Below are 22,212 nucleotides of genomic sequence, written 5' to 3'. Positions count from 1 at the left end.
GCTCTGAATAATTTAAATTCAGGTGGAAACCTCAATTGAGACTGTGCTGATCTCTAACTGTTCTTGATTCTCTCTAGCTATTCACGAAACCAAGGATCAAAACTGACAGTTCATTTGCAGCCCAGGGATGTCATTTTTCAAGATGTTTTTGATAATGTAAATAATTTCCAAATTTCCCTCTCTTTGTTGAATCACCCCTAAAAGTTAAGTTATTCTTGAGAAGGGTTAAATCTATTGAAGTTTCATTATGTAGGTTTAGACACAGAATAAGCTGGGTTTTTTTTTTCTCAAGTGTTATTTTCTGAGAGAAGCTTCTTTCAGAAATCAAAACAAATGCCATATCTTAAACCTGAAAGATGATGACACAATCTCTATCATTTGCCACGAAAAAACGCAGAATATTTAAGTTGAAGAGGGAAAAGATGCATTCTTGAAATCGAAGAATTCCTATTTCCAAAGGACTTTTGAGCATTAGTCCCTTAGAATGACAGGGCGTTTGTATAGCACTCTGGGGTCTCACCTAGCTCTCAGTGCTTCAAGGCTAGCTAGAGACCCTAATTCTAGTGTAGTGGAACTGGTTGTGCTTCAGTGCAATGTGCAGTAATGGGAGCAAGACACAGTCTGAGATTGGCTGTGCCTAAGCCACAGGGATCTGGGCATTGTTCCCAGCTTGAGAGTCTGCTCTGCAGCTGGGCCAGGTCGTGCAGGTAAGAGGATGAGATATGGGTGTGGTCCCATTGCCCAGCCTGCTCTGCCAGTACACTGTTTTGTCCTCTAGCCTGGGTGATGCAGGAACTGGGACTACAGCAAACTACAGGGTGCGATTGCCTGGTTGCCTAGCAGGGTGGGTGCAGTTCATCTTTATTATTGCAGCTCTAGAACATTAGCATGAATCTCATTGAAATGAATGTTCTGTGATGGGTTCTTTGCAGCACTGGGTTCTACTTCTCCAGCTCATAAACTGAATTGTCACAGAGTGGAGAACCACAATTGATTTTTCTGCCCTATCAGGTTCTTTTTAATGTAGAGAACAGAAAATTGTTGAAGATTATTACAGGTGCAGGAAGAAGGGCTTATAAAGCTTGTTGGTTTCTTTCCAAGAATGTGCTGTGCCCTGTGGTAAGTGCATTTTTAAGTGCCCTAAGCTGTTTTGTATAGAAGATACTTTGAGGTCCCATAGGCCGTGACTCATCTTGTGTATTTAGGTCTGTCTGTCTTGGAAAAGAGAATGTTAGACCCAGCAGACTGCAAATGGAAAGAGCTAGGGTTAAAACTTTGGCCTCTGAAACGTGAGATTTTTGAGCTTGGAAGTCAAGAGCTAGGATTTCACTTGTGATCTGTATTCCTTGACACTGCAAACCAATGAGCCAGAGATTATTTCCACATGTCATTTTAGCATGCATGGTTCTTCAGTTACTCATTGCCATATGAACAATACATTTCCCTCCTACTATTGCCAAGTTGTTCTGTTGGTTGGGGATTGTTTCCGCCTTTCTTTGGTGTGATTATGCAGTTAGACATCTTAATAAAACCTCAGTCTTTTTAATTGAAGCAGTGCTTTTGTACTCATCATCTTTTGTTAGCTGCACAGTTCACCGATATTAAAAATTGTAATAACATGCAACAGAAGGCACATAGTGGAGTAGACCTCTGATGCATTTAGTGTTGTATCCTAGAAAAAGTTACATTTCACCTTCTTGAGAAAGCAGCCTTGCTGCTGATGTTTATTTGGATTACAGAAAATAGCTCTATGCAGGATCTCACAAGGCAGGATCACCTAAGCTACTCCTTTAATGTTTGTCTTACCTGTTTTTAAAAACCTCTGATGATGGAAACTCCACAGGACCTAGGACAATCCGTTTTAGTAAAGAACATTTCTATTCCCTGGTAAGTAGGGAACAGTGAAAGAAGCTGATTAAGGACAACAGTTAAAAGATCAGTGGAAAGCAATTTAAATTCAATATATTTTTATTCTTTGTAAATACAATGAGTACAACTTTTTAACTTCACAAATCGGTTAATCCACTTTGTACAGGAAAAGTTTTACTCATTCTATGATAGTTCAAGTGCTGATCTTTCTCAGTGCTAGTTCCTAATAACAAATCAGATTTTGAAAAGTACAGCAGCTATCTTTAAAATTTTTTTCTACATTTTTCATACATCAAATAAGCAGCTTATAACTTTTGTATGTGAGAGGGTGTAGGCGAACAAGGCTTCAAAATTAGAACCTGGAGTTTTCTAAAAAGGCATTGGAGACTTTTGGAAATTGTTAGCATTGTATCAGTCACAACCTTTATTTCTTTGAAATAAAATTCCTTCCATTGACTTTTTTTATAGTCATTTCATTTCTCTGCGCATCTCATCGACAAAGAGTTTGGCCACCGTTGCCTTTGGTTTCAGCACTGTGCCAACGGGACAGCCAGCAGATCACTGAAGCGGTCATCTCCATTGTATTTGGTTTTGCTGTTTTAGTCTTCCTTTCTTGTGATGTCTCTTTTCAGGTGTGTGTGAATGTATGTCTGTGTGTGTGGAAGAGGAAGGAGGGAAGGTCGGGGAGGAAATGTATAAAGCTCTTCTGTCTTTGAGATGTTAACTGAACAAATTGTGGTGACATCCACGTCAAAGATCACCAGTTCATTTTGTAGGAAGAATGGAGCTGCCGTCATAAGCTACCTTTTAATCAGTTCTGAAGGCCACTTCATGATGTATTATACCAGAAGCAATGTTTTGGTAACTTGGTCTCAAATGTTGCCTATCGTATTAAAAACATTTTCCCAACATAGGCTACTTTTAAAACAATTCTGAAGGCCACCGCATCTTGTGTTACAACAGAAGCCAAGTTTGGTCACCCAGTTCCAAATACTGAGCAAGCTAAAGTACCTTCTTTCACATTTTGTCTCAGATCTGCCAGTTAAATGAGAGAATAGCAGAGTCTTTGTTAACTATGACTGGCATCTGAATTGCCTCCATCCTGTAGTAACAGGAATAGCAGCCAAATTCCAACCACTTTCACTTTTTCTGTAGAACAAAGCATTCTCTCCATGATCTAAATCACTCTGTTCAGAGCAGCAGAATCATATCTACTGGGGTATTTTTTGTCAATGAGTTTAAGGACTAAACATTCCCAGGCTTATGCTTCCTGTAGATTTTGTTAGTTGAGGCTTATTCTCCATAGATAAAAGTTCTTCTCAAACTGTCCATCCTGATTGTTTATTTTAAGGTAATTTATATGTCACTGGATTTGTACATATCTGAAAGCAGTCTTGTAATTGGTACATTCCCAATGGTCTTTTTGAAAAACACTTCTTCTATTGTAGATGGACTAATTGAACGTAAAGCTGGTAAAAGCAATAGAAGTTTTCCAAAACGGCAGGGTTGTGTGGGATACCTGGGAGGCAGAGAGAAAAAGAATTTCATTGAAGTATTTTTTCAAAGGAAGGACATTATTTTATAGAAAAAGACCAGTATTTACTAAATTACACAGATGGTGCTACCTGCGTGTCCTGGTTTGAGACAAATTTGGGAAAAAACCCCATAACCTCAACCTAAGTGCAGTCTTCATGGTCTACAATGACTGAGAATCTAGTGGAATACTAGTGTCACCCCAGGACACTATGGCAAAACCTTGTGTTTTGTACTTGTGTGAGCAAGAAGGTTGACTCCAAGGAAAACTCTCCATGGCAGTCAGCAGAATATGGGACAAGGTTTCTGAGTTTGTTTAGCTCCTTTGTTCATTCCCCTAGAACAGTATGTGTCCCTCATACAGCAAAGTTTTCAATGCAGTTCAGGGAAGAGCTTGACTTGTAGTAACTACCCTGTCATTTGAAGTACAGTTTAAAACTAGCTGGATTGTCGTGGTAACTACTTTACCCCATTTTGTTAGCAGTTATATTGAATACCAATTGACATTTGTAAGGAAAGTTGTGGTTAAAGAAGCTGTGGTGTTCCCCAGGTAATGTGTTTGTGTATAGGAATTTTCCATCCTTTCTACCAGCTTTTGAAGCCAGCACTGCATAGGATATGCATTTGTAGCTGTACTTAACGCTGGCTTTACAACAGTGATGTTCAAACTTCTGCTGACAGTGGTCTCCCTAAAGGAAAGTGTAGGTTGTTTGGAGAAACACACTGCTTCTCCAGACTGCCCTCCCTTGCATCCTGTTGAAAGCAGCTCCACTGGGATCGAAGGGCTGATACTGCAGTGGCATTGGCAGGAGGGTAAATTCAAGCCTGAGGATGAAACAGGCTGAAAGTCCTCTCACAATGGAGTCTGAGTGAGAGTTGGGTCAGTGGACTGCACTTTTCCCTTGTAATCGTTTACAGCATACACTGGCTAGCACAGTATTTAAATGCTTCTGCTAACACAGAAATGCTTGGAAAAGTTGTTCCCTTGGAAGGGAAGCTGCAGCGTTGTATTCCGCCCTGGCTTCTCTCTCCAACAGGCCCTGTCTCACTTAACATCTCCAGGGAGCAATCTTGATGGAAAAAGGCCTTCCTTAAGAACAGGAAGAGACTGCTATGCAGCAGTTACTCTTTTTGCCCTGAAGCAGCCATAACTGGATGGAATTTGCACTTTTACCTTCATCCCCACTGCAGGCCATTCCCTGTAGACTAGTAGAAGTGCTTCAGAGACTGCTACCATCTAATCTCTGATACTGATAGGACATCTGCCTGACAAAGCTACTGTGACAGCAAATCAAAGTATCAGAGGGAAAAAAAATGGTATAAAAGTTCCTCTTCCACTGCTCCATCTCAAACTGTTTTAGTCTTATGGACCTTCACTGCAACTAAAGGACTTTGCTGTGGCACCACAATGGGATTCATAAATTCCAGAGTTTTCATTTGAACCTGGGCACAAACTCCAGGCAGCATCTTGGAAGAGCCACTTAAGTTCCTTGTGTCCTGATTTCTGTGTCTGCAAAATGGAGGAAAATTATATGGAAACTAGAGATTCCAGGTGAAAGGTGCTCATTCTGGTCTGAGATGCAATGTTTTGAGCATCATTTTTAGTGGTATTTGATTGAATAAAACATAGAGACAAGATTAGCCCTCTGAACTACAAAGTGTTGCACAGCTGGTATCACTTCCCAGAGGAAGAGCTTTCCTTTTAACACTTTTCTATTTGTTTAAAAACACTGAGGTGCTGGAGCACACCCAAAGAGGAGCAACAAAGCTGGTAAGGGGTCTAGAGCAACAGTTAAGAGAGTTTGGGTTGTCTAATCTGAATAAAAAGAGGCTAAGGCGAGGCTTTATCACTCTCTAACTGAAAGGAAATTGTAGTGACATGGGTTTTGGTCCCTGCTTCCAGACACAAGCAATAGGACCAGAGGAAATGTCCTCGACTTGCACCAATGGAGGTTTAGTTTGGGTATTAGGAAAAGTTTCTTTCCCGAAAGGGTTGTCAAGCATTGGAACAGCCTGCACAGGAAAGTGGTGGAGTGATCATCCCTGAAGATATTTAAAACACATGTCAATGTGGCATTTGGGAACATGATTTAATGGTGAACTTGGCAGTGTTAATGGTTGAACTGGATGATTTTAAGGATCCTTTCCAACATTTTCTGTGGTTCTATTTTGTCAGAAAATGCCTAATCCCAGCAGGCTGACGGCCAATGTATACTCTCTTAGCAGCCTGGTCCCCATTTCAGTCAGTGCAAATGTCACCTTCTGTGCAATGAGAGCAGGATTTTACCCCTACAGCTGCCAGAAGCATTGACAGAGTGCACCACTGACCTGGTGTGAATGTAGCTGTTCAGGGTGAGCTGGGCTTCGTCTTGAAGGGCGGCTATGGCGGCAGCATTTCGGAAACTCCTCAGTTCAGAACCACTGTGTGTGGGCACTGGAAAGCAGATCAGTTACTAGTTCAGCTTGACTCTTGGGTGATCAAAACAGTTCAGCTAGTGCTATCAATGGAAATTAAATGTTCCCATTAGTTCCCCAGCACTCCATTGTCAGCCCTTTCAAAATGCAGCAATGACTATTGGAATTCAAAACCAGGAAACCTAATGGGTGATACAAAGCTATGCCTGTTTTAAAACATCATTTTCACTTTAAAGCAGCAACCTCATAGTTTTCAGACCAGACAAGTGAGAGATCCTTTCTGCTTACCAGCTTTAAAAGTGACAATGCATTTGAGACAGGCAAATTCAGTAGCATCTAGCCGAAGTTGTCTAAATCTAGCCACAACCTCCTGTAAAGCCTGTATTTCTGAAATAATTTTATTCAGCTTCTGAGAATCTGTATTGTCACTGTTCATGCCTGAAACAGAAACAGATGAAATAAATAATATTAAAGGCGTTTGCTTTATTTTATATTGATTTCTGACAAAATTCTCTGTATCAATGTCCTCTCTATTGTCACACTTGTCTATCTGGTTCCATGTAAACTGACTATATTGTATGAAAGTTAATATAAAATCTTCTCTTGGATGATAACAAACACAGTAATTTGCATTTAAATGACAATGCAAGCAGTCATGAATACAACAAAACAACATTATTTGCATTTAAATATAGATTTATAAATGACAGGTATGCTCTATTGTTCGGTAGGAATTTGTTATTCTTTACATGTTGTTCTTTTTTCAGTAATGTATTTTTATGGTAATTTTTGTAACAAAGTCATTAAATTGTGCAATTCTTACCAGATACAGCCAGTAGAGTGTTAGCATCAACTGGAATGGCCCATTGTGCTATTCCTAGAACAAACAGTTCTCTCCAAGCATCTTCCAAAAGCATCAGCTGTCATACAATAGATGTACAATATAACATAGTGTATAATTTATAGATTTATAAACAATTTAAATATGTAAATTTTGTTATTTTAAAAACTACTTTAAATGCCTGTCATGGTATTTCCCCCACAGCATTCATTAGCTCTTCTCTTAGTCTTTTGAGAAGGTGTCTAGAAATAAGTCAGTGCATTGCAGAAAAACACTGAGGGTTGGCTCACTGTGCACCATGTTGTGGACCAAAAGGGAAGAGAAAGAGAGTGAGAACTCTTTTCCCAGAGCATTTAACATGAACACACTTGCTTTCTCAGCATGGTATGGGTTTTCTCTCCTCCCCCTCAGCATTTATACAGCTGTTCTAGGACAGGTTGGATGAGTGTTTTCCTCTTGCTCTCTGGGGATTGTACTCCTTTCCCTCAGGAAGGCAAAATTTGTGAAGAAAACCCTGGATAGCATCCTGCCTCAGTGTAGGGAGCAGTGCTTTAGAGCACACATCCATCTTACAACCCCTTCCTTTCTAAGCTAGTCTAGATCTGTCAAGCACAGCATCTGGATGCACAAACAAGTTCTCAGTGTCACCTGTTTTTCTGCTTTTTTGCTTAAAATCACTCTGAAATTCCAGGCACTAAGAGTTCTTTCCTTTCAGAGATGCAAATATCCCGCCACCTACGCTGACAGCATTGCTAGTTCTCTGCAGTTTTTGCACACTGTGTGTATGGAGGATGTGTTTTTCTGTTTCCTCTGAGGCAATGTTTGTAATTTCCCTGAAGAGGCAGTGGTGCATCTGAAGAGGAGACAAGACTTCTGGAAATGCAGGCTGGCAAAGCTACACCAGACATGTTAGTCTTGAGGGCATCTATGGATTGTTAGCCCAGCCCAACTCTTAAGAGAGGTTTGGAAGACCTCAGGTTCAGCTGAAGTTCATGGCAAAGGGCACATGGTGGTGCATGTTGCTGGCACCTTGTGTCACACAATAGGATGGGAGAGATTTGAAGGGGAGAGGGCTGTAGTGGTAGAAGATATCTTCTAGCAGCTCCATGCAGTGAAAGCAGATTGCCCAAAACTCAAGCAGAAAAAAACTGAAGCCACCAAACCAAAATCCTGAAACGTGCAATCTTTAATGTTGCCATGGTCCCTGAAACTATCAGCAGCACAGCTTCTTAGGGAAAGAGGAAGGAGGGTATTTTAGATATGTAAAGGATCTGTAAAGAAGAACAAAGTAAAAAAGATGCTGTACCAAATTAATGATGATATCCTTAGAATCAGATACGTGAAAGTAGTAGGTGATACAGAAGGCATCAGTATCCTTCATCTGTGTGCAAATTCTTAACAATATTGCTGTTCAGCACAGTCTTACTTGTTGCCAGCCACTAGGATTTCAGGCAATAGGCAGAAACTGCACTGGAAATTCCACCTGAATATGAGGAAAAACTTCTTTACTGTGCACCAAGCACTGGAACAGGTTACCCAAAGTGGTTATGGAGTCTCCCTCACTGGAGATATTCAAGAACTGCCTGGACATAATCCTGTGCCATATGCTCTGGGATGACTGTGCTTGAGCAGGGAGGTTGGACCAGATGTGATCCCTTCCAACCTGACCCCTCCTGTGATTCCACGATTACAAATTTTAAACCACCTGTTCCAATTTGAATGGAAGGAAGAATTCTCAGAGTCTCTGCTCTCAACTTGTCACTGCAGGGTTATGTCCATTTTATGCCTTTTTGCCCTCTGTGCTTTGCAGCACCATAACCTAAGGAAATTGTGACAGGAAGGTACTCATGTGTCTGCATACAATTGCTGTTTGAAACACTCACATTGGATTTTACAGTATCAAAAACTGCCCAGATTATTGCCTGAAATGGACATGGGGAGAGGCTGCTGTGTCTAGAGTGTGGTGCCCATCTCAGCTTGCTTTCTTCTGAGAGCAGATGAATCTGCTCTTAAGTTTCCTAACCACTGCAGCCTGCAGTCCCTCCTCTGGATAATCTCACCTGGTGGATGTGCAGGTGTCTGTATCACATAGGAAATTATTTGCCAGCCTCTCATTTGCTTTTGTAAAACTTTTTTTGTCATTCATTCATGCAGATACAATGGTAATGAATGGTGGTTCTTGGAAGATATCAATTTCATTTTTTCTTTCCCACCAAGTCTTTAAAGTCAGAAGACTTTAGAAATAAGAGACTATTCCAATAGCTAAAGCTTTCTTCATGCCTATGTATAAGTCTGTAAAACCACCAATTAAAATAATTCATGCTGAAGTCATACTCAGCCCTCCTTTTTCAAAGAAACAAGTACCAGGCTTTCTGAACAACTGGTTTTGCTTTTTAATCAACCCCATCCTTAGTGTGACCTTTTGTTGTTGACATGCATTGGGTTAGCCTGTCTAATGTGGGCAGGTGTGCAGGCCAGCAGAACTAGAGGCATGACAGTTTTTGTTGTGTGGTATCCACTTCAAAATGAACTTATCTGTATGAATCCAGGGAAGGGACACAGCCTCTGTTTTACCAGAGGTAAGCAATGCAGCAATGCTCAGACTTATGTTCTATCAGCAAATTGGTTTCTATTTATTTCTCTGCCTTCAAGATAAAACCACCACAGAGTCCAGAAATCACAGTGCACTTGCCTTTTTAGAAGAGAAACAAAAAAAAAGCAAAATTCAGGAAAATATTTCAGTCTCTCCTCAGCCAGATGTCAGGAATACCAAAAGAAAAATGCAGACATTTACAGATGGACCATTGTCAAATTAAAAAAAGTAATAGAAATGCTATAAATATCAACTTATTCATTAAATAAGGTGATTAAAATCAGAATTATTTCTTCTCCATCTCTCCTAAGTATGACAGGGGAATCTAGCAGAAAGAGGCCCAAATCAAAGCTTTTGAGCTGAGCAGCTCTGAATTTTGAGGAAGCTGACTTGCAATGAGGTGCAGCAAGTGAGAGTGATGTTAAGGAAAGGCTGGGTTTTTAATATGTTATTCACTAAGATTAGTCCCTGCTATGAAAGTGAAAGAGGTAGTTATTTAACAGGAGCACTGTGGCATCTATGGTAGATAGGCAGGCCCTGCTGTTTGAGACATACTTGGTCACCTGTCATGGAGATTTCCCCTCCTCCCAGATCCTGCTGCCTCCTCCTCTGCACACTAACAGAGATGATGGTGTGGGAAATGCCTCCCTATTATTTCAGATAAACTCTTTTCTTAGGGAGTCTCCTGTGGAGTCACTGGTCCAGAGATGGATCTAGTCTCCTCCTGTGTGCTGGGGCTGCTGCTGGAGGAGTGCACATCCTTCTTGTCCCTGAAACTTGAGCCTGTTTCTTTGGTTGCTCACTGTGACAGATCCAGTGCTCCACAGCATTAGTGGCCACAGAAGATTCGATGAGAGAGCAGTGAAATGTCACACCAGGATTGTTGTCTTCCTACTGGCATGTGTGACCTTCCAGGCCCTGTCTCATCACTCCTCTCATCCTCTGTGTAGCAGGGCTGCAGGTGAACCTGAGCAGCATTCCTCTCTGTCTAATTTCAAAATCTGGGTTTGGTGCTAGAAAATGAGCATTTTTATATATCTTAGCTTCACAACACATTGTCACCATCATTATTTACGTTTAGATTGAAAATACTATTGGTTTCCTATTAAATTCTTTTCTTTTTGTTCAAGATATGTATTTGCATATCAACTGCAACACTTAAAATGTGCTTCTGGGGAGAAGAACTAGTTCCTCTGACAACTGCTATGTAACATCCATAGCACAGTTTTTCTAGTTACCGTTTTGGTAAATTAGCTCAATCATATCAAAGTATTAGATGTATTTTATGATTGGAGCTTTGTGTAGATTTCCACCTTCCATTTTTACAATTGTCTGATTACTTTCTTAAAAATTGGTGCATTATACAAAGCACACTGAGTCCTCATCAAGGATCAAGTCATTAAGAAATTGTTTCATCTTGTATGGTTCACCTATGATTTACCTGAGCTAAAGGCAAATTATCATAGAGGAAAGCAAAACATATTAGGGAAGATTTTAATTAATGTTAAAAAATATAGAGGGCTGGCCAAATACTGCTTCCACCTTATTGATGTAACTATAAGCCAAGGTGAATAAGGAAAAAATGTTGGCTGTTGGCTGTTTAAACAGTTGAGAAGAGAGGAGAAGAGGAGAAGGAGGAGGAGGAGGAGAGGGGGAGAAGGAAGAAAATTGGTCTTCAGAAACAATCTCAGTTATATCCTCAGACCATAAACTTAACAAAGCATTTTTTATCCCAAAAGCAAAGTAAGATGCTATTCCCCATTTTATGGGAGGAAAAGTTGTCCTGGGCATGCTAAGGTTAGCCTGCAGCCTGGTGATTTCTCCTCTAGCACTTGTCCTTCCATAGTATTCATTTTATGTTAGATTTCTTTTTTGCTGTCTTGATTTTTCACTTGCTTCATGAGATAAAAGTCAGAGGAAAGCCGTTTCTAAATCACTGCCTGGTTTTCAGGGACAGACTGAAACTCTGCACTGAACTTCAGAGCTGTTGTAGTCCACTATGGATTTCAAGATCTTAGGGCTGGAAGTTCAGTGTGAAGTGTGAAGTCTGAGCCCTCTTTAACAGGCAGGTCAGGCTGATGCCACTCCTGCTGCCAGTGCCTTACCTGGTCTTGTAAGGACAAGGTGGAGAAGGCTGGGACACTTTTGGCCCACTTGATGCTCATGAAGAGAAGTCTGGCTGCTGACTCGCAGACGGATTCAGTGGCCACTTCGTAGAGATACATAGGGGTACCATTGACTTCATGTGGGTACTAATGTCAAAGAGAAAACAAAAGCCATTTCATCCAGTGGCACCAAGGCAGCCTGCTCTTCTCTCCCCTACATTCAGTGCTCCTGCTCATGACCAGCACAGAGTGTGCACTCTCGTGTTCTGCAAGCAGAGGGCATTGCTTGCAGTGGGCTCACGCCAGCTGCTCCTTGCTGCTTATCAATGTGGATGAGCTGTACTAAAGAAACTGTTCAGAGCAGGAGGTTGAAAGGAGAATTAAATTGTTGCATCGGGGTGGGGGTGGAGGGAAAATGTGGCAAAATTATGTGTCATGCTTTACTCTGTTATGATAGTATACCTCTGATAGCAGAGTTAGAAGAATAGAAGTTTTATTAACAACGTGTAACTTCTAACCTCTCTTCAGAAGCTGATTTAGCATTCCAGCCCTGCTCAGCAAAGCAGTAAATATCCATTTAGCCTAAACCTTCATCTTGCTCCTTGACTGCAACAGGTTGTATGTAGTTGCATAGAGCAAAGCATGACTATCCAGGGCTGTGGAGGGTTTTTGAATGGAGTTGTTTTCAAGAGTGTGCTACATTTTCTTGCCAAATAATTTCTGATTCAGCATTTTTTTAAATTATCACATAAAACTATATGTTGTGACCACGTTTTTGATGGGTTCTGCCAAGCTACCTATCAGCTCTGAAAATACAGAACTATTTAAGCAGTTTCTTCTGTGATTTTCTAGATGCTGTGAAGATGCAAATGGTATTGCAAATGGACTAATGAAAAATACTGTATTGCAGCTAATTCCTGTGCAATTGAGGCCACAGCAGTGCTTACACTGGGCTGCTTAGGAAATGTCACAACCAAGAAATGCAGAGAGCCAGCTTAGCCAAGTTTGGGTTTTGTGTCTGTGGGGACAAGCTGCAGGCTTTGGTCAGTACACAAAGTACTTTCTGAACTACACCACTGTGGAGACTGGCATTTTGCTGAAGAAAACTCATTCACAGGGATTGCATTCCTTGTGAAACAAGGTTTAAAACTGACTTGTGGATGGGCTCCAGGCAGGAGGAGCATTTCTGCATCCATGAAGGTATAAGAATGTAGGAGAGACAGGGTTTGTACAGAGCAGGTTATCAGTTGGTCCTGCTGCATCCCTCTTCTCCAGAGGGTGCTGCACCTCATATCCTCACAGCTTTTAGGGAGTCACAAAAGTCCCCACCACAACCCACAAAGGTTCAAGCCTTGCTGTTTGCCCAGAGGGAGGAAGGAGCCGACACGTTGCAGGCACCTCAGCAGCAAAGTTAGCAGCCTGCCGGGTGCCAGGGCAGTGACTGACCTTCGGGGTGGGCTGTGCCAGGCCCACCAGAGCCTGTCTCTCCGGGGTGCCAGTGACAGCCGCCAGCTCCAGCCCGTGGGGCTCCAGCTGGGAGACGGCGGTGAAGAAGGCGGGTGCCGGCAGGGCGGCAGCGGGGAAGTGCGGGGCTCCGCCGCTCTCCTCCTTGTGCCCGCGGAAGTACAGGGCCACCTGCTTTCGTATCGTCGACGTGCGGGGGCCCCGCTCGTGCTGCACCGCTGTGGGGCATCAGAGAGAGGCGAGGGGGTCACCTCGGGGATCCGCAGTGCCCGACCGGGCTTCCCTCCTCCCTGCAATTTTGTGAGGCCAGCCCTGTGCCCCCCGCCCGAGAGGTGTCTGGGGAGAAGCTGCCGCAGGACGGGAGGGTCATTAGGAGACAGGAGTGTCGCAGCGCTGCTCGGTTGAGAGCAGCTCACTCCTGCTGCCCCGCCACCCCAGCCCCGGGAGAGGGGGAGCAGGTACCATCTTTGTTCATGTTGACCTCCAAGCACTTCTTCAGCCGGCACGCTCGGCACTGGTTCCTGTGCGTCTTGTCCACCGGGCAACCTCCCTGCAACACAGCCAGCGGTCGGGCCGGGGGCAGCAGCGCGCCCACCCGCCGGCCCCGGGCGCGCAGGGCCGCCCCTGCCGGGCCGTGCCGGGCCGTGCCGGGTGCTGGGCTCCGGGACAGGGCGGGCCGGGCCGGGCCGCCTTCAGCACCCGAGACAGCGACGGCGGCGCCGCCCCTCGGGGCGCCCCGCTGCACCGCGCATCCCTCCGCGCTCCAGCCTCGCATCCCCGCTCCGGGAATGGAGCAGCAAGGCGAAAAGCGGGGCTGCCTCCGCCTGGGCGCGGGCACCACACGCCGGCGTGTAAACCCGTGGTTGTCCATCGCCGGGCTGAGCAGAGGCTTAACGGGAGGCTGCCCCTCTCTGTCCTCCCATAACCAGGCGGTGTGCTGGCTGTGCCCTCCCCCTGCCCGCATCCTTCCCTCTCCCTGCGCATCTCCCCCATCCTCTCCGGTGGGCTGGGGCGGGGGGACGTGCCGAGGGAGGCGGGCTGGGACAGCCTCGGCCCGGGACTCCCGGGAAGGGAGGGTAAGACTGAGTGGCTGCTGCATCTTGCTGCGGGTGTCTCTGTGGGTGAAATTTTCCCTGGGGAAATGCAGGGTAGGGAGTGCAGGCGGTGAAGAGGCTAGGCTGAGGCTGGTACCTGATTTCCTGATTTGCAAACATAAGTCCTATTCCTCCTGATGCTCCGCTTGAAAAATCCCGAGCACCCATCGCAGGCGTAAACCCCATAGTGCTTCCCGGAGCTGCGGTCCCCACACACTTTGCAAGGGATGTCTAAAATGCGACCTGAAAGCAGAGAAGGGAAAGAGGGAGAGAGAGAGCGCTCAGCAATCTGACCTCCGGAGGGATTAGCCCCAGAGCCGCAGTACAAGCAAATAATGAAGTGATTTTATAGCCAACTTTCTTTTCCTTGAGCAAGTGTCAGTTTTCTACAATGAGCATTATTCATGCCCCGCTACGTTTATTTGGATCTTCTATAATCGCCAAGACCCATTTTGGAAGGGAAGATTACAGCAGCGGGAGCAGCAGTCTTGCCTGCTAGAAGTGAGGATGAAGGGGGAGGGGAGGGAATTCGGGGGTTTGGTGAGGGGGGGGGTGTGTTTTTCCCTCGCTTTCTGGCATTCGGCAAACAGGACGGCACTTTCCCTGGACAGGAGAGCAGTCAGGAGACCAATGCACAGAATAAACTAACCCAAAACAAAATAAAATGACCGGGAAACCAAGTAACCTCCTCTCCTCACTAGCAGCCCTGAAGAAAGAAGGCTGATTTCCGCCGCGGAGAAGGCGTGCCATTTTCTTCACCCCAAAACCTGCAGCAAAACTTTCTGCCTCCGTTTTGTGCGCGGAGGAGTCGGCGGAGCTGCGAGCGCGGCGGGCGGGCAGTGCCCCTCCGTCCCGCTCCGCTCCCTCCGCCTCGCCCGCAGCCCCCGCTCCGCCGAGCGCTGCTTCAGCCCCGGCTTTGGCTGGAATTGCAAATGCTCTCAGGGAGATGTGAAAACTCGTACAGAGACTATTGCAGCCCGGTTCAAGAAACCCGCCAAAACCCTGCTCGGCTTCTGCCTTTTCTCCGGTTATTTTCTTTTTCTTTTTCTTTTTCTTTTTCTTTTTCTTTTTCTTTTTCTTTTTCTTTTTCTTTTTCTTTTTCTTTTTCTTTTTCTTTTTCTTTTTCTTTTTCTTTTTCTTTTCCTTTATTTTTTCTTTTTCCTTTACTTTTTCTTTCAATGAATTTTCATTTTACTTTTCCCTTTCCTTGTTTTCTTCTTCTTTTTTCTTTAATTTTTCTTTTATTTTTCTTTTAATTTTCCTTTTGCTTGTTTTCTTATTCTCTTTCCCTTATTTTTTTCTTTTATTTTTCTTTTCGTTTTCCTTTTCCTTGTTTGCTGTTTATTTTTCTTTTTCTTAGTATTCTTCTCTTCTCTTCTCTTCTCTTCTCTTCTCTTCTCTTCTCTTCTCTTCTCTTCTCTTCTCTTCTCTTCTCTTCTCTTCTCTTCTCTTCTCTTCTCTTCTCTTCTCTTCTCTTCTCTTCTCTTCTCTTCTCTTCTCTTCTCTTCTCTTCTCTTCTCTTCTCTTCTCTTCTCTTCTCTTCTCTTCTCTTCTCTTCGCTTTTTATTACCACTGCCTCAAACAGCCTTCTTCCCTCTTACCAGAACTTAAGTTAGAAATTCAGTCCCTCTCCCCAAACCTTGGTCAACAAAATCTGATGGAGGGCTCTCGGGGCCACTGTATTTGTTTATAAGTAGTTTTGGGAGAGCCCCGGGCGGGTGAGGATGAAGGCTGGAGGGGGGAAAGAGGCAGCGTGGGGAGCCGTGCTGGGGGGCAGAAGGGGGGCAATGGAAACAGGCTGCAGGGGCTCCTCTCGCTCCCTAGAGAATTTAGGAGTCCGAGATACTTTCAGACATGTCTGCGCTGAGGCTCTAAGACAATGCCTGCTGGCAGACAATAGGGACATTAGATAAAGTGTTAACTTAATGATTTTGCCCATTGAAACTCGTTTGACTGCCTCCAATGAGCACAAGCTGCCAGCTTCTCCCCTAAATGAAACCCGACAGCTGCTATACACAACACGGCGAGAGGGACGGGGATTAGGTTAGGGACTGCGAGAGGGAGGGGTGGCGGAGGGAGGGAAGGTGGGAGGGGGGGAGAGAGGTTAAAGAATAGAAAACTTTTGCGCAATTAATAAGGAGCGCAGCTGAAGGATGCCCCCCCGCACCACTGCCTGCGAGCAAACCGCGGCTTTGGAGCTGCAGGTAGGCGCCCGTGAGGAGGGCTGAGGCCAAGGCACGGTTTCTGGGAGTGTGTAATTACAAGCCCTCCTTGCCACCTGCCTATTGGGGCACCAGTGACCCGTCAAAAAGTGTAGCATGGGAATTCGGATATCGCACAATGCAAACGGGGGAAAGCGCCCGACTTCCCTCTCCAGTCCTTAGCATCCACGGGGAGAGAGAGGATCCACACGCACGCACACAAAGGAGGAGGAGGAGGGGCAGGCTGGGGGTGGGGGAGAGACACTGAAGCGGTACGTGCAGCGGTGCTGCAGCCCGGTGCCGAGCCCGGCACCGCTGCGCACCCCGTCCCACCGCCGCTCCCGGCGCCAGGGGTGTCCGCTCCCCTTCCCGGGGCACCGGGCCCGGCTGCGGCCGCGCTCCCGGGTCCGCCGTGTGACCGCCACCCCCGGGACACCGGGCACACACGGGATCCCCGCTTCCCCGGCCGGCCTGCGCTGCGGGCGGCCCGCTCAGCTCTGCCGGCCCTGAAGTCGGCCAGAGGAGACAGAAGAAACTTGTATTAGTTTCCCACAAACAGATTTTAAGTTCGAGAGCCGCTTTGGGAAAAAAAAAAAAAAAAAAAAAAAAAAAAAAAAAAAAAAATCCTATACATTATGTATGTACATATCCACACCATGTGGTCCGTATATTCCCGTATTCCTGCTATAAATCGCGAGCACCTGGAGCACCCCACCAAACCCACATAACCGCGTTTCCAGCCGCCGGAGCAGCGTGCCCGGTGCCCTCAGCTCCTCGGTCCCCGGCGAGGCGCTGGGCCGGGAGGGGGCACGGGCAGGGAGCGGCTGGAGCCCCCCGCATTGTGGGTTTGCGGGGCCGCCCCGTCCCGCCGCCCGCTCGGCCGCGCTCTGCCCACCCCCCTGCAACCCCCGAACCCCCAGCCCTGCCCCGCGGGGGCTGTTGTGAGAAAACTTTCGTGCAGGGCAAAATATGAAATAAGTAGACGGGTAAGAGGCAGGGCGGGGGGTGGGAAGGGAAAAATGTAAGCTTGACACGGGGTCATGCGATAACTGATTAACTCTGTTTAAAAGCGCTCCGGTTCCCCGAGGTACCGCTTCGTCTCAGAAGTTTTAGCGCTAAGAAAATGGGATTTCTGTTCAGCAGGGAAACCGTTTTGAACATCCCACGACAGGGGGTCCTTGGGGGCTTTTTTTGTGTGTCATAATTGCTTAAAGGATATATGGCAGCCCCGATTACTGTAATTACCATCAGAGGCTGTTGAAAGAAGTTAGTCTGGGCTCGAGGGACGGCGGGATGGGGTCTTGTTACCACCCAGGCAGACATCGCAGCTGACATCGCCGGGCGCCCACCGGCGGGCAGAAAAGCCAAGATGCAGTCCCCTTGCCCGGGAGCCCCTCAGGACCCCCGAACGAGCGCCCAGGCCCTGGGACAACTGGTCGGGCTTTCGCACGCTCTGCCGAGGCCGGCCGGGCTCGGGCCCCTGAGCTGAGCAGACCCAGTGTCCCCATCCCCGTGGGGTCGGACTGAGCCGGGCCTGGGGGTCCCTTTCGGGCGGTCCCCAGGGGTCAGGGGGTCAGCAGTGAAAGTGGCGGCGGTGGCCGGGGGTCGCTCAGCTCCGTGGGGCCGGAGGCGCGATCCAGCTCGGCGGGTTTTCACATCCGCAAAATGTCTCCGGCAGAAGTCCCGCTGCCCTTTGGAGACGAGACCCTCCGGTCCTTCCTACCCCTTCTTCATCACTGAGAAACCTGCCAGGAGCCACGAAAACATCCTGGCCGGGCTGCCTGCGGGCCCGATCCCGCTCCGGCTGCCTCGCACCACCCGGGGAGCGCACTCGGCCGAAGCAGTCCTGGCCGCTGCAGGTCTTTTAGACCCCGTCCGCTTCCCCGCTTGGTACCTTAGCACCTCGACTACAATTTTATTTCCTCCCTCGCTGGGCTGGGGCAAAACGACTCCGCTCCCGGCCCCACGGAGGGAGAGGACAAACCCGCGGGGCCGAGGCGGCGGCAGCTCGGCCGCATCGCCGGGGGCTCCGCGCCGCCCGCCCGCCTCCTCCCCGGCTGCCCCCTCCCTCCCTCCGGCCCCCGCGGACAAAGGGCGGACCAGGGTCAAAATAATGGAGGGCAGCGGCGAGGAGAAGGCCGCGGGGCTGGCGGGGGGCGGCCGGTGGCAGGTACCGCGGCGGGAGGGAGCTTTGCCTCCCTTGGCCGGCGCTCCGCAGTCCCGGGAGCCTGTCGGAGCGCAGAGGAAATAGCTGTCCGATCCATCACTTGTCAGACATTAAATTGGATTGGGTATTTTTTCCCCCTTTGTTACTGACTCCATCCATATTACAAACTCCGAAAGTCCCATTGGGATTATACGGATTGAGCCATTCTGTAAGAGCGGTTAGTCATGCTTTAAATTCCCCAGTTATGAGGTGCATGGATTTAGGATTAAGGAAAATGTGACTTTTAAGTTGTTTCTGCTTTCCTCGTTGCAGGATTATTTGTTGTAACTGGGAATGGTGTGCAAAGTATTGCATTTAAATCCTCCTTCGACCGAGTTGCTTACGCGATTCCGTGTAATTGAGTGACCGGAGTTTCAAACTCTTAAAAAGAAATTATGTCGCAGAAGATTGCATAAAGTCCGTGAGAAAACCAGCACGTTTAAACGCCGAAATGCCTTTTAAACCCAAACCTTCCCCCCTCCACCACGGTACCGGAGACCGGCACGCAGCCGCCCGCGTCCCCTCGGGACCAGCCCCCTCCTCGCCGTCGGCGGAGCCGCCTTCCCGGGGGCTCGCTGCCCACGGGCTTCTGCTTCGGTTCTCAGCACGGAAAGCCAGGGCACGCAGCTGGATAACGCTTTTCCTAAGTCCCAGGCCCAAACTCCAGCGGGGCAACCCCGAGCCTATATATTCGTTGCCACTCCGGTTGGAAATATACGCTTCTTTTTCAATTGGGCGCGGGGTGTGGGGGGGTGCAAACCCAAGCCACAACCCCCCCTCCCCTTCCTCTCCCTCCCCTCCACCTCCCGCCCCCCAGGCCAGGCTGTAGCCGGCCTCGGAAAGGCTGCTCGAAGCCTCCACCGCGTTATTACCCACTTGTTGATCCCGCTGGCTTGCTCATGCTCGAAGACCCCGCGTGTCGCTAAACTCGGGGCGAAGTGTCGGCGGCGGGGCGAGGCGGTGCGGCCCCCCCGTGCCCCCCCTGCTCCGCGGGGCAGGTGCCTCCCTTGGGTGCTCACTGCTGGCTCCGCCGCGGGGGCCGGCACATCCTCGCCGCAGCCCCACTCCCCCAGCGATGTCCTCCCGAGGGACGGGGACACGCTGCGGGGACGCGGAAAGGCGCGGGAGGGGGGGGGAAAAAAAGAGGAAAAAAATTAAAAAAAAAAAAAAAAAAAAAAAAAGAACAAAAATTAAAAAAAAAAATTAAACAGCAACGAAGTGACCCAAAGTCGGCGGCCGCTGGCTGCCCCTCTGCAAGTAGATGCTCTCGGGACCCTGGGACGGTGCTGGGGTTGCGACTGTGCTCGCCACCGCGCTCCTGGAAGGCAAGCGACAGCCACAGCAGCCAGGACAACAATGAGGCGAAGGAGAAGGTAGGATAGGGAGCGGGGCTCTGCGCCGAGCGCCTCGGTGCAGCAAGCAGGGAGATCAGAGCCTGGAAAAATAATGGAAGGGGGGAAAAGGCGTCAGAGGAGGCAGTCTCTGCCTCTCAGAAACTGAATGGTATAAAAAGGGAAAGGTTTCCAGAAGTTCATTACACTGGCTGACTTCGCGCTTTGAGCTCCAGGCTTCGGCCCCTATAATATCGGCAGAGAGGCTGTGACAGGCAGCGGCGGGGAGGGGAGAGGGACGCCCCTCGCCCACTGAGCTTCCCTCGCTTTCCCCCCAACTCCTGCCGCCGCCTGACGTCACCCCGCGCTGCCAAGGGGAGGGGGCAGGGAGGGGGTTAAATGCTAATGATATTAATGAACCCCCGAGCGGCTTCCACACAAAATGCAGCGGCTGCCGAGACGATTCCGCCTCCTCACTCGCCTTGTGCCCTCGCTGTCATAAAAAGGGACAACTCCCCACTCCCGCAAAAAAAAAAAAAAAAAAAAAAAAAAAAAAAAAAAAGAAGAAAAAAGAAAAAAAAGAAAAAAATTTTAAAAATCAGAAGACGAAAGGAAAGCAGAAAGAACGGATCAAGATCCGGTTTCTTTCCATTTTCCCGTGCTGAGGTGCAGCCCGCCCGCGGTTCGCCCTTGCCCTTGCCCCGGCCCGGGCAGCGGCTGTGTTGGCCGCCGGCGGAGCCGGGCGGGAAGCGGGCCGGGGCTGTGAGCCGGGCCGGGGCTGTGAGCCGGGCCGGGGCTGTGAGCCGGGCCGGGGCTGTGAGCCGGGCCGGGGCTGTGAGCCGGGCCGGGCCGAGCCGGGTCGAGCTTCCAGCTTTCCTGCCGGCAGCCGGACCGCCGTCCTGCCGCGGAGCCGGGGAGAGCGGGGCCGGCTCCCGGGGGCGCACGGCAGGCTGTGCTCCCGCTCCTCGACTCCGGGACTTGTTGCTCGGCCGCCGTGCGAGGAGCCCGCCGCTGCCCGCTGGAGGTGCTCCGACCCCCGGGCACCGCCGCCCCGCCGTCCCGCAGCCGCTCGGCACTGCCCGCAGTCCCAGCAGCGCTGCCGGAGCCCTGGGGCCGGGGGGCGGCGAGGGGCAAAGGTGGGACCCTTCTCAACTCCGGTTTCACCGAGAGGCTGCCGAGCTCTCCCACTTCTGATGGCAACTGAGAGGTGAGAGTTGCAAGAGCAGCCGAAGGATGGTGAGAGGTGCGCATCTAAGGAGGAGGGAAAAATTATCTCAAGCAGGGGCAGGCAACGACACCAGAGGGCAGGGGCTGCAGGTGCTGTCCCTTGGTCTCTTCCTTCTCATCCCTGTCACTCCTGTGAGGTGTTGATGCATCACAGCTGACTTCCCCCCTGTTGGTTGTGATCCTGTGGTGTTCAGACCAGTCCCAAACACATTGTCTCCGTCCTCCTGTGCTTTGTATTTTGCCCTTGCATCTTTCTGTCTCAGGTTATAGGTGATTCCTGTTGTGCAGATACTATAACTGTGTCTCAGCACTACATGACTCTGGGCAGAGCTGAAATCCCAGCGACTTTCTGCTCTTTCTCCCCACGAGACCAGGGCATCCACGACACAGAGGGAAGCCTTAGAACCAGGACAAGCCTAGTCCTGCCTGACATTGAGGGACACTGTCCAGAGGACTGGGAAGTTGCTCAGGGAGATCTCAGAAAGCAAAGAAACTGGTGGATCAGGGAACTCAGACAAATTACTCCAAGTCTTCTTCCAGGGAGGCAGGGAAAAGTTCACCTCCTTGAGCAATGTGGAAAGCAACAGGGAAGGAGATGCTACATTAACAGGGTCTGAAGGCCAAAAGAAAGAGGATTAAATTGCAGCAGGGCCTAAATCTGCTCTGGAGAGGCAGATCTCTGACCTTGTATCAGCCACGGTTGTTTGTGTGGTAAACTCAAAGCCAACTCCAAAACACTGTGAAGGCTGATCAGACTGTGTCCACAGGTTTCAGATGCACCTGAGAGAGGCTGCTCTGAATGCAGGCAGGGCTTTCCCTCCCAGAACAGCATCAGGCTCTGCCAAGAGAAAAAAAGAAGAGCTCAAACAACCCACCTCTCCACCCAAAACTCCACTAGCATAACCCAGACACCCAAAGCTGGCTCCACATGTGAACTTGGGCTGCAGTTGCTGTGAAGAGAGCAAATCATCAGCTCTTCCCTATTCCCCATGCTGTGCCTGGCATTGCTTTGTAAACCTGGCTGAGGTTTGTCCTTTGTCTCTTGTGGTTTCTGTGATGGGCAGAGATAACCCTGAAAGTGAAGGCAGGATGTATCTTCCAAGAGTACAGGGAAGAACTCTCTCCTGCCTCCAGATTTTCACTGCAGGTTCTATCAAAGCTGTTTCCAGGGGCATTTGGTGGAAAAGTATTTCAGCTTCCTAAAGGTGAGAAATTATAATCACTGTTCAGTATTTATGATCACCATTGATTATGATTGTCATTATTGCCATTTCACATTTACCATTATTGTCCTGGTTTCTGAGGGAGTAGTAGCTAATGTTCTTCATAGTAG

General features: G+C 48.3%; 1 protein-coding gene across 2 annotated transcripts; it reads right to left on the bottom strand.

Moving 5' to 3' along the window:
• Positions 1 to 1,950: 1,950 nt before the first annotated feature.
• NR2E1 (nuclear receptor subfamily 2 group E member 1) lies at positions 1,951 to 20,103 on the bottom strand. 2 transcript variants are annotated; one of them, XM_079328879.1, is made up of 10 exons: positions 19,860 to 20,103; positions 19,198 to 19,422; positions 14,012 to 14,157; positions 13,283 to 13,370; positions 12,803 to 13,038; positions 11,357 to 11,503; positions 6,641 to 6,737; positions 6,106 to 6,255; positions 5,731 to 5,836; positions 1,951 to 3,388 (listed from the first exon to the last, which is right to left on the bottom strand). In XM_079328879.1, exons 2-10 carry the CDS (start codon positions 19,220 to 19,222, stop codon positions 3,226 to 3,228), a joined length of 1,158 nt encoding a protein of 385 aa, XP_079185005.1. In that variant the 5' UTR covers positions 19,223 to 19,422; positions 19,860 to 20,103; the 3' UTR covers positions 1,951 to 3,225. The 2 variants fall into 2 exon arrangements, with proteins under 2 accessions (XP_079185005.1, XP_079185006.1); XM_079328880.1 differs by lacking the exons at positions 19,198 to 19,422; positions 19,860 to 20,103 and adding an exon at positions 16,761 to 16,868.
• Between the last annotated feature and the right edge of the window lie 2,109 nt (positions 20,104 to 22,212).

This window comes from Erithacus rubecula (assembly GCF_903797595.1).
Source record: "Erithacus rubecula genome assembly, chromosome: 2".
NCBI lineage: Eukaryota > Metazoa > Chordata > Aves > Passeriformes > Muscicapidae > Erithacus > Erithacus rubecula.
Note: the sequence above shows the minus strand (reverse complement) of the source record. Positions and strands in the feature narration are given on the sequence as shown.